This window comes from Pseudonaja textilis, unplaced genomic scaffold, assembly GCF_049901715.1.
Source record: "Pseudonaja textilis isolate UNSWEBS1 unplaced genomic scaffold, rPseTex1.2 PTEXSCF20, whole genome shotgun sequence".
NCBI classification, from domain to species: domain Eukaryota; kingdom Metazoa; phylum Chordata; class Lepidosauria; order Squamata; family Elapidae; genus Pseudonaja; species Pseudonaja textilis.
In genome coordinates, this window is record NW_028262864.1 from 1,341,564 (window position 1) to 1,354,139 (window position 12,576).

Below are 12,576 nucleotides of genomic sequence, written 5' to 3' on the forward strand. Positions count from 1 at the left end.
TAACAGTCAATAGGGAAAATTGGAGGACAGGCAACACTCTCCAGAAACACCAGAACAGGACTAAAACAACCCAGGTTTCTGGCTCCATCTTATGGCCATTTGCAGAACCACACCGAATTACAGTTTTAGCATTCTCTTAAAGAAACAGTATTCAAACGTCTATCCTGGTTTAGATATTTTCCAATCCAACTATTAGGTTACATTCCTAACAGTATCTGACAAGGAAGAAACAGTACAGTTCTGTGTGCAGATATGGGATAACCCAAAGAAATGCAACAAGGATGCAGCTTGGTTAAAAGAGATGGATCAGTATAAAAAAAAGTTGAAATGAAAGAACGAGTAATAACAGCAGAAATAGTAGAGAAAAGAACAAGGAAGATCAAGGTCAGCAGCAGATGAACTGCATGGCTTTTGGTTGAAACATCTAATTGCTCTATACCCACTTGTTGCCAAGCAATTTAACAACATACTACAAGGTGAAATTGATAAGTGACTAACATCTGGGAAAACCTACCTGATAATGAAAGATCCAGCAAAAGGGGCAGCACCAGGCAACTACAGGCCAATTACCTGCTTACCAACAACTTTCAAATTGTTAACTGGTGTGGTAGCTGATGCAGTCCAACAGCATCTAGTTGAAAACAATCTTTTTCCACCTGAGCAGAAAGGAAACCGCTGAAACAGTAGAGTAACAAAAAAGATCAACTCCTAACTGACAAAATGATTTTGGAAAACTGCAAGGAAGACCAACCTGAATGTAGCATGGATTGACTACAAAAAGGTATCTGACTCTCTGCCACATGATGTTAATCAAGTGCCTAGAAATAACAGGAGTCAATAGAAATATCAGAAACTTTGTGCAAAGATCGATGGCACAATGGAAGACACAGTTGCAGGTCAATGGTGAGAGACTGGGAGAGATTACTATCAAGAGAAGAATCTTTTAAGGCAGGGGTCACCAACCTTTTAGACCTCAGGGACCACCAAACTCATAATTTTAAATCCTGAGGACCACTAATATAAATTTTAAAAAAAGATAATACATTTAATATAAAATGTTAATATATATGTGTGTGTATGTCTATGTGTATATGTATATATGTTTTCTTAAGTTTTCGCGGGTACTTACATGTATGGTATTCAGCTTTGTTCGGGTATTTAGTTAGACCTATTTAGTCCATAGGTCTGTTCATCTTCTAGTTCATCTTCTATGGAACAGCTGTCCTGCCCTACATAAGAAGTACTACAGACAAAATCAGCAAGATACTACACAGGCATCACATCAAGACTGACTTCAAAACAGACAGAAAAATAGCAGCCATCCTAAGAAACCCCAAAGATAAAATTGACCTGGAAAACCAAGGCATATATGAAGTCCTCTGTGCATCATGCCCTGCCACATACATTGGACAGACCAATAGAAGAATAAGTACCCACCTGGATGAACACAAAAATGCAGTAAAAAAGCTGGAACATACTTCCTCACAAGTCCAACACATGGAAGCAACTGGTCATAGCATCGACTTCAATGGCACCAAAACCCTAGCCACTATAGAAAACCCCAGCCACAGAATTATCAGAGAAGCCATAGAGATTGAAAAAAGACCTGAAAGCATGAGTAGAAGAGATGATTCCACCAGACTGTCATTTATTTGGAAGCCTGCACTCACAAACAAAAAAATCTCCACACCACAAGCCAGGCAAACACCTGGGCACAAACAGACCCCTCCCTGATACCTCCAGCTCAAACACATCCCAACCAAGCACCCAGATGAAACCTAGCTTCCTAACTAATGATAGCCATCCATTTACCCGGAGCCAAGCTGCACTAAAGGCCTCCAATACAGGAACACATGTTGCTAGCCAATCAAGACAAAAAAAGCCACAAAACAGACAGAAGATATTAGAAACACCAATCAAGCAGAACACAACAAACTCCAAGACCAATAAACACAGACCAAGACTCCCAACCAATCAGGATTAAGAAAAAACCATTCTGGCACAGCAGTAGGCTAGCCCCAAATTTAAAACTGAAAGGGCTGTGAAAGTCTGACTCACAGACGAACACAACACAGAAGCCTGATGATGGCAGATGAGATTCTGCCGAAACATTGCTACAACTTTAAAAGCACAACTATAATGACGTGGGAAAATACGCGAACAAAGCTGAATACCATACATGTAAGTACCCGCGAAAACTTAAGAATATATATATATATATATAACAATGGCCTGGTGGTCATGTGGGTGGGTGTGGCCAAGCCGACACCACTTCTTTGCCCTTGTTGTTCTCTCTCTCTCATTTCTCTCCCTCTCTCTCTTCTCTTTCTCTTGTCTCAGTCCCCGGGAGTGGGGAGGGGAAAGGTGGTGGGAATCTGACATGGTTGGTCGTCTTGACTTTGCTGCGGAAGGTAAGCCGAAAGAGCAAAATAAGGTGGGAAAAGCTCCAGGTTGTTTTGAGTGCCTCCTCAGCCGTCTGGGGAGATGGGGAAACTCCTAAGGAACTGGCCCCGTGGGGCGAGCTTCGTTGATTCTGCCGGCACTTACAGAAGTGGCCGACTCATGCCGCAGAGTTGCGGAAGGGAGAAACTCTTGGAGGAAAGTTCGTCAAAAGTTGCAGTCCTCCCCCTCCCCAAATCCTGAAGATTGCCAGGTTAGAGAAGGGCTGTCAGGGAAAAGGGCGACAAGAGGCTTTCCTCTCTTGCATTGTGACCTTTGGCACGTCGGGGTGTCAACTTTGCAGGGATTTTTGCTTTTTCTCTCTCTCTCCCGCCGCCAGTACCACCCCCGTTGCCGACATGGGTGCGACCGGGTGAGTGTGGGTGGGGCCAACCAGGGGTGATTGTTCCTACCACCTGGTGCGAGGTAGCCGAATTTCACCACTGCTTCGGAGGCTTCAAACGAGGGGAGTGAAGGAAGGGGAGGCTTATAATCATGGTTTTGATTATAAGCCTCCCCACTCCCCTCGTTTGAATGCTGCCCCAGGCCGACTGGGAACCAATTTGGAGGCCAGTGAGCCCCGCCCCCCTCTTGCCTTGGAGAAGTCCTTTCCCAGCCTTCGAAATTGGTTCCAAAGGCAGCAAGGAAGCCGCAGGGGGCTGTTGCCAGCCACGTTTGAATGTCGCTCCCCTAACTTGGAGATTGGAGAACAAATGCTACTCACATTTGCACGGCATTAGCGAAGGGGTGGGGGTGAGGGGAAAGGATCCTCTGAATTGGTGTCACCTCCTGCCTCTTGCCTCCGCACATAGAGGAGGTTGAGCGGCTGCCAGCGATGCCCTCAAGGGAAGATGTTGCAAGGGGAAGACTCGACCCACCCCAGGAGCTTCTCTTCCTCCACCAGAAGCACTCACATGCAAAGTGCTCACTGCTCCTCTGGCCCCCGACAAGCCGCCTCCTTCCCAATGAGCGTGTGAGCACTTCCGGCGAGGAGGAAGAGAAACTCCTGAGGGCAGGGGCGTGGGAGATCATGGCACTGGAGCTCTTCCTGGGTGTTTCCTGGCCTGCGAGGGGAGGGCGTGATCTCCTGTGACCCCTCCCAGGAGCTTCTCTTCCTCCTTACCAGAACCGCTCATACACAAAGCGCTCACCGCCCCTCTGGCCCCCGACAAGCCGCCTCCTTCCCGCTGAGCGTGTGAGCACTTCTGGCGAGGAGGAAGAGGGGGTCAAGCCTCCCCTTGCACCATCTTCACCTGAGGGAAGTTTCTTCCTGTGGCTTAGGAGGTCCGCGCTCTTCCCGCTGCTGCTGGGCCTTCTCGATGCGCTGAGGCAAGAGGCAGCAGCCATGACACGGGAGAATGCAGGATTGCCCCGCCTCCCTGCCTCAGCATGCTGTGGCCCGCCAAAATTTTCTCGTGGCCCACTGGTTGGCGACTGCTGTTTTAAGGAGACTCACTATCATCACTACTATTTTTCATTGCACTTTTTCCTCTGTCAACAATACTGAATAACTCAGGCCATGGCTATCAAACATCAAAAACATTTGCCAGACTATCCCACCTCCTTTATATGGATGATCTGAAGCTGTATGGAAAAACACCATCTGAAATAGAATCGCTGCTCAACACTGTCCGTGTATAGATAGCCAAGATATTGCAATGGAGTTAGTGAAAAATGAAGGAATCAAGATGCCCCATGAAAATAACATTAAGAGTCTGGATGATGATGATTACTACAAATACATGGGTAGCCTTCAAGCTGACAACATCAAGCACACTGAAGTCAAGAAAAAGATTAGCGGTGAATACATCAAGAGAGTGAAAAAGATCTTAAAGTCCAAACTCAATGGAGGAAACACCATCAAGGCAATCAACACCTGGATAATTCCAGTCATTAGGTACACAGCCGGAATAGTGAACTGGACTCAAGTAGAACTAAAAGCAATGGATAGGAAGACCAGAAAAAAATGACAATGAATCATTCCCTTCATCCTCATAGCGACATTGACAGACTCTACCTACCAAGGCAAATAGGTGGGCATGGAATGTTGCAAGTACATCAGATGGTTGAAGAAGAAAAAAGTACTTTGGAAGAATATCTGAAGGACAATGAAGAAGATGCACTGACGTTAGTATACCAGGAAGGCTTACTGACTACTGGAGAGACCAAACTGGCCTACAAGAAAGACCAAATTGAGAACAGAATGGATGCATAGGAAGACAAAGCACTACGTGGCCAATATGTTTAAAAAATATCAGGGAAAGCAGGTAATAACAAGACCTGGCAATGGCTAAGAGCAGGAAAGCTGAAGAAAGAGACTGAGGGACTAATTCTGGCAGCACAAGACCAAGCCTTAATGACAAATGCATACAAAGCCAGAATTAAAAAGACAGCAACAGACAGTAAGTGCCGCCTATGCAAGCTGAAGAAACAGTGGACCAACTGGTAAGCTGCTGCAGGAAGATAGCACAGACTGACTACAAGCAGTGGCATGACAAACTAGCAACAATGGTGCATTGGAAGATCTGCAAGAAATATCATTTGCCTGAAAGCAAGAACTGGTGGGACCATAAAATAGAGAAAGTCATAGAAAATGAAGTTAAATTGGGCTGGGACTTTAGAATTCAAACAGACAGGCACCTGCCATATAACATAACAACTGTTGGTAAGAAAGACAAAAAAAGTCTGGATAGTGGATGTGGCAGAGCCTGGAGACAGCAGAAGAGAAGAGAAAGGAACTATAGAAGATGATAAAATACAAAGACCTACAAATAGAAATAGAATGACTGTGGCAAAGACAAGCAAGGGTAGTATCAATAGTGATAGATGCCTTGGGTGTAATCCCAAAACAACTGGAACACCACTTGAACACCATTGGAATTGACAAACTCACCATCAGTCAATTGAAAAAGGTGGATTTACTCAGAACAGCTTCCACCCTGCAACAATATCTGTAACACCATCAAACATCCACATCTGCCTATCCCAGGTCCTTGGAAAGGACTCGATAGACAAAAATGCCAAATCCACTCTAAAGATTAGGCTGACTCTGTGACGAAACATAATAATAGAAGAACTGGAAAAAAATCACAAAATACAGGTAGTCCCCCTTGTTAAGTGAATTTTGCCTCATTTTATGACCTTTCTTGCTACAATTGTTAAGTGAATCACTGCAGTTAAGTTAGCAATGTGGTTAAGTGAATCTGGCTTCCCCATTGACTTTGCATGTCAGTAGTGATCACATGACCCCGGGACACTGCAACTATTATAAATATGACTCAGTTGCCAGGCATCTGAATTTTGATCATGTGACCATGGGGATGCTGCAACAGTTGTGTGAAAAACGGTCATAAATTAATTTTTTCAGTGCTGTTGTAACTTTGGTCACTAAATGAACTGTTGTAAGTTGAGGACTACCTGTACATGTATCAATTCCAATATCTTTTAGCACACTTATCCCAGGTCCTTGGGAAGGACTCAATGGGTGGAGTGATGCAGGTTCAAGTCCACCCTCAGCCACAGAAACTCACACTGGATAACTTTTGGTCATTCACTCTCCCTCAGCAAAACCTACGTCCCAAAGTTGTGGGGAAAAAATGAGAGGAAGTAATCCTATGCATGCTGCCTTGAGCTCCTGAATGAAAGATAGGGTATAAATCGTACAAACAATCCACAAACCCAAATGGGGTTTACTCAGGGCCTTTACTTACCTTATTCTTACAACGCAGAAAGGCGTGGTACTTGTAGTGGTGAAGGGAATGGTAGAGAGTGTAGAAAAGGGACTTCTCTGCTTCCACACTGAATTCCTGTCAGCAATAAGGACAAAGAGTGAAGTGAAACCACTGCATGTTACATTTCTGTACAACTTTACAACAGCCATGAACTTCTAAAGTCTTATATTCAATATTCCCTCTGAGTGATTAATTTTACAAAAACACATAGGAAGTTTTCACCTGCCCACATCTTCTCATTTAAGTCTTTGTTAAACTGATTAACAAAGTTAAAACTCTTTCCTTCCTGTTACATAACCCCATCCCCACCTCAATACCTGGAATTTCAATTAGGGCAATCAATGGGCCTGGTCATGCAGGAGAATGAGGTGCAGGGATGAAGCCACAGAATCAGGTGTTGGATGGACAAGGTTGTTTCAAACTGCCAGAGGTGGGGATGAAAGATGCCATTGTAAAGTCCATTTTATAATTTACAAGAGAGATTTTTTTTTCTCCAAGTTAAAAAACATAAATGAGCATCCACACTGTGGAATGGAGTATTCAAAAATATGATATGAAAAGATAGATTTTCTTACCCCTCACTTTCATGTCCATCACTAAGATTCCACTCTTAACTTACCTTCTTTTACGCCCCTTTCCTGCCAAAATCTACTACATAGCTTTCCAAAAGTGATTTCCTCCTGAAGGGATAGGCTCAAACTTCCATAACTGCTACATCTGTTGGCTGAGAAATCTACTACTATCATTCTTCCATCTACACTAGTTTACTTCACAAGTCCTGCATTGGTTAAGCCTTTCATCTCCACAGCTGTTAATGGCAAGAGACTTATATTATATCTCTTTTCCTTTCTTCTGCCCATTTTTAGGACAAAGTGCATTTCAAGCCAGTGTAAAAGCAGGGAGAAAAAAAATTCCAGAGATGTTGCTAATAAATAGTGGAAATTTGTAAATCCTAATGGTTTCTTAAGACTATCAAGATCTGAGTATTTTCTTCCCTTAAAGACATACAGGTCCTCACTTAATGACCCTTTGTTCAACAACCATTCAAAGTTACAATAGTGCCAAACCAATGGTAGTAATGGCCAGTCCTTGAGGCTACAGCCGTTGCAGTACCCCTGTGGTCACATGTTAAAAATTTGGGTAATGCCTGCCTGCATTTGTAACTACAGTGTGTGCTTCAACTCCCCTCACCTGCCAATTTCCCCCCCATCTCTGATCTTTTGGATGTCCTGCACTCCACTGCCACCTACTCCTCCTGCCTCCTACCGCTCTCAGCTGATCTTTGCCTTCTTCCTCCTGCTGCTGATGAAGCATGCCCAGAGGCCTCATAGTCTTGTGGAGGTCTCACAAAGGGCCAGATACTGTCTTGGCTGAGTGCACCTCATTAATAGTAGGAGAAAGAAGACAGCAAAGGTCAGCTGAGGCTGGTGGTGGAGCACAGGGCAGCCAAAAGGCCAGAGATGGGGAGAAAGACATGCGGGTGGGGGGAGTTGGACCAGAGGTGAGTGCAACAGGGCCAGAGAAGTGTGAGATTCTCACCTAACGTTGGCAACTGAGACTAAAGGAACTACCATCACTAAGTGGTGCAGTCACAGGGGTGGGATTCTATCAGTTCGCACCTATTCGCTAGAACTGGATGTTAACATTCTAAGCAGTAAGGAGAACCTGTTGTTAGAAGAAATTACTGGGCTAATCCTGTAAGGAAGGAAACATTCTGGTGTTGCTTACAGAAATTGCCTCTCCGTTAACCCTTATTACATTCTTGGCAGGAATAGACTTCGTGTCTCAGGAACATCTCTGGAGTTTTTTCCCCCTCCTTTGCTGGTACTTTGCTTGTGTGGAGTGACCATTCAAAGTTACAGTGGCACTGAAAAAAGTGACTTATGACCATTTTTCACACTTACGACTGTTGCAGCATCCCCACACTCATGAGAGGCCAGGCAAGGAGATGTGTGCCTCGATGTGAGTTATATTGAGTTGGCCACACCCAGCCAATAACATGACCAACAAGCCATGTCCACCCAGTCACATGACCACCCAGCCACGCCCACCACCTAAGCCATGCCCACAAAACCAGTTGTTAAAAAATTTGAATCACATGTTTAGTCTAATGACCATTTTACTTAGTGATGGAAACTCTGGTCCCAATTAGGGTTGTTAAGTGAGGACTATCTGTATTAAATTTTCAAAACTTGAAAATGTAAAATACTTGAAGTTACAGTTCTTAATGCTGGAGGTTTTAAATTCCCAATATCAAATGTTTGTATATTCTATATAGTTAGAATTCCCAAGGGAAAATATTAAAAATGGCATTTATTTAAGGTATTCTTATTTGTAATACCTCAAATAGTTTAAAGCAGTGTTTTCCAAACTTGGCAACTTCCCAAGATTCTGGCTGGGGAATTATGGGAGTTGAAGTCCATACACCTTACAGTTGCCATGTTTGAAAAACACTGGATTAAAAGGTTTGTTTAAATTCCAATTACCCGAGATATTTGGGCATGCATGCGCAAATACACACACACACACAAAATTTTTCTCCTCCACATCCCCCAAACTGGTGTCTGCAGAGATTTAAAACCTCTTTATAAGTATTTTTATGGCTACTAAAAAGTTGCTTAATAATTTTTGAGCCTTAATTGTTCAGGAGACTTAACAGAGTATGCAAATTATCATACAATATCCTTAATTTCACATGCTAGTAAAATAATGTTTAGGTTCATCTAACACAGATTAGAACCTTATATGGAAAAAGAGTTGTCAGATGTTCAAGCTGCCTTTAGAAAAGGCAAAGGAACACAATTTTATGATCACTATTTTGGACCACAAGAGGGAATGATAGTAAGAGAGGAAAAAGAGGATAAACAACAAAAGGAAGCCACAGGAGAGAGATATATATACAACAAAAAAAGATGAAAGAGAGTCAGAGGAAATAACAAAGTGAGAAGGAACAAAGGCAAAAGAACAGAGAGAGACAACAGTGACTAGAACAACAAAACCTATCTATAAGTAAAACCATGGAAGAAGAAATAAAATTATTGTCAATTAATATAAATGGACTGAATTTGGCTAAAAAAAAGAAAAGGATCTTTAGTAAACTAGAAAAATTAAAGTTGGATATAATTTGCCTGAAAGAGGTTCATATTAAAAAATAACACAATCAACTATTGGAATACCCCAAAATTGGGAAACTACACCTTTCTATCACAACACAAGAAGAGAGGAGTAGCTCTTTATATAAAAGAAACAATAAATGCTAAGCAAATATTTATGTATGAAGAAGGGAGCATTTTGATGGTGGAGATAACAATGAATTACAAACAGATACTCCTGGTAGCAATTTATGCACCAAATAGTTGTTCTGACCAAGGCTTCCTGAGACTGTACTTAAGCACACGCTTAGTTAAAACAACTCGTTTTATTTCAATGCTGGGAATTATTCTCATTCCCAGCCAATAATGAGTCCCAAACAGTCCCTTCGAGATAAGCACCCACCTTTCTTTCCTTTGAATTGCTGCCAACAACTAGAGTGCCAAATGAATTATAAAAAACAACTGAAGTACAAAGTCCACACAGAGCTTCAAGGATTAATCCAAACAGAACGAACAACTTTGCTTCCTACAAAGGGTTCTTCTCCTTTGCCTGTCCTTTATTACCTTATGGGAGGGGCAATCACCTCCAAGCCTTACTCCCGAGTCGCCCCTTTTGTCTCAGCTGCTCTTGCCTTCTAGCAGCTCTGTGCACATACGCACTGGAAACAGGCTCCCCTTGTTCCTCGGCCTCGCTGCTGCCAGACTCCGGAGACTCCGGAGTCAGCACCCCACTCCCAGATGGTCCTGGCCCCATTTTTGCATCTGATGCAGGACCCTTGTCTGAGTCCTCTCCAGATTCCGTACTGGTCCCCATTTTTCCCCACTGTTCGATTCCGCTGCCATCTGCACAGGCTGACAGCGAACCACAACAATAGTAAACAAGAGGACTTTTATAGTAAACTTCATAAGAAAATAGTAGAATTGGAGTACAAAAATATTTGTGTAGTGGGAGATTTCAATGCAATTGTAGATGATAAAACCAGGAAAGTGAACAAAAAGTGAGGAAAACGCTTCCAAAGGCTTTTTTTAAAAATGGCTGAAGAATTAGGCATCCAAGATGTATGGTGAGAGATACATCCTAAGGAAAATCAATACTCATTCTATTAAAATAGGCATATGTCTTGGTCAAGAATAGATAGATGTCAGCTGAACTGAAATCTAATGTACAAGACATTGCTGATGCATGCTGGACAATTGAGAAAGCCAAAGAATACCAAAAGGAAGTCATTATTTTTATTTATATCCCAACTTTATTATTTTTATAAATAATTCAATGTGGCAAACATACCTAATGCTACTTCCTCCTCCTCTGTTCCCTACAACCACCTAGTAAAGTGGGTTGGGCTAGTATGTGTTTCATCAATTATACTGTAAAAAAGCCTTTGACTAAATCGATCATGTCAAGCTGTGGAAAGTGCTCAGAAAAATGAGAATTGCAGAACATCTAATTGTCGTCCTGAAAAACTTACATGTCAGGAAGCCAATGTACAGACAGAACTGGGTGAAACAGACTGGCTCCAGGTTGGCAAAGGAACGTAACAAGCCTGCACATTCTCCCCTTATTTATTTAACTTACAGTCATGTGAAAAAGAAAGTATACCCTCTTTGAGTTCTATGGTTTTACATTATCAGGGCATAGTAAAAAACACCTGGTCCTTAGCAGTTCTTCAAAGTAGGTAAATACAACCTCAGATGAACAACACATGACATATTACACCATGTCATCATTTATTTAACAAAAAGAAAGCCAGTATATATTAAAGGGAAGCTGGATTGGAAGTAGATGAGCGTACTTTTAAAATTGGAGTAAGAAATATCAATAACCTGCACTATACCAATGACACAACTCTGATAGGTAAAATTGCAAAGGATCTGCAATCCCTAGTAAAAAATAGTAAAAGAGCACAGTGAAAAATGGAACTAAAATTAAATATAAAAAAGACAAAACTAATGACAACAGGTGTCAGCTTTGGAAGCCATATTCCATGCTCCCACATAGCCTGAGAAAGTGGGAGGGAGGTGATTTCAATTGAGAAGCTCTAAGTAGACAAAATTCTTTTGTTAGTTCAAGGTCATTAAGTATGGCGCAGGATGAAATAAGGAACTTACTTTTGGACAGATCACGATTGGCCCATGTGATGTGATGATGGCCGAGTGGGGATGGATTTGTAGTTTGGGAAATTGTGGGAAGCCCGAAAACTTTTAGATTCGGGATTCCACAGATGTGCCAGGTGCTATTCTAATAAAGGTACTTTTGAGATGTTTGTCTCGGAGTTACTGATTGGAATGGAGGTTTGCTGGAACGCTGACAACAGGTACAACAACCAGTCTCAATTAACAATGAAGATATCAAAGTGGTGGATCGCTTCTGCCTTTTAGGATCAATTATTGACAGTAAAGGATAAAGCAATCAAGAAATATGATGCAGAACTTCCCCCAAGATGGCGTGCTGAGCAGCGGGCAACTCTTTTTCTCCCGCTGACAATCACCTGATTTTGCTGCCAAAGCTTATTATTTGGTGGCTTTGTTCCCTGTTTTTTGAAGGGAAGATGAGGAAACACCCAAGACAACCTTCAGACGATCATGCACTGACAGAGAAGAGGGGATCCTGAAGACTGCAATTCTTGGTAAGGAATGATTGGAAGGTTGGGTCTCTTATCATATTTTCCCTTCAGCTGTTCATTTTTTAAAAGCATGCCTGCATTTTAATTGCACCCTTTAAAGCTTTTCTATCTTCTGATTTACCACTAGTTGACTGCTGATCTATTTTATACCCCCTTGCTGGACTTTTACAACTTTTTTTCTGTTCTTTCACTGTTTTCTATTGAACTCTAAACCACTTTCACTTTTTCCATAAGGAAGTCCATGGTGAAAATACATTTTCTGGCAGTGAAAGTCATCAGATTGGATTTATACAGGATTATATTACACATTTTGTACTTTCTAGCTCTTTTTTTAAAAAAGAGCTATGACCTTTATTTTTTAAGTTTTGATGGGAAAATTTCCCCCCTTTTTAATCACTTTATTTTGAGGGGAAAACCCCTGAACTCAACTTTTCTCTGTGGACACTGGGTTATGATTTATCTGCTTCTCTTGTCCTTGGAAAGAACTGTGTTTTATCTCTAAAAGGAGATAAAGTTTTCTGGGAAGCATTTGGAAAAAGAATGTTACCCAACTTACAGGTTTTATTTGAAAATATAAATTAAAAAATGGATGGGTCAAGAAGAGCTTTGAACCAAACACAGGACACTATCCAAAAGCAGGAAATAACAGTTGGACTTGATTTGCAACTTGATGAATTTGAATCTGACCTG

General features: G+C 42.0%; 1 protein-coding gene across 1 annotated transcript in view; it reads right to left on the reverse strand.

The window, feature by feature from the left end:
* Nucleotides 1–3,688: 3,688 nt before the first annotated feature.
* The window catches only part of LOC113452438 (proline-rich protein 12-like), a 190,440-nt gene continuing 181,552 nt past the window's right edge, over nucleotides 3,689–12,576 (reverse strand). Inside the window, exons 14-15 of the mRNA XM_087918903.1 lie at nucleotides 6,150–6,245; nucleotides 3,689–3,763 (exon numbers count right to left, since the gene is read on the reverse strand). Coding sequence (XP_087775029.1) covers nucleotides 3,689–3,763; nucleotides 6,150–6,245 — 171 coding nt within the window. The remainder of the gene's footprint in view (nucleotides 3,764–6,149; nucleotides 6,246–12,576) is intronic.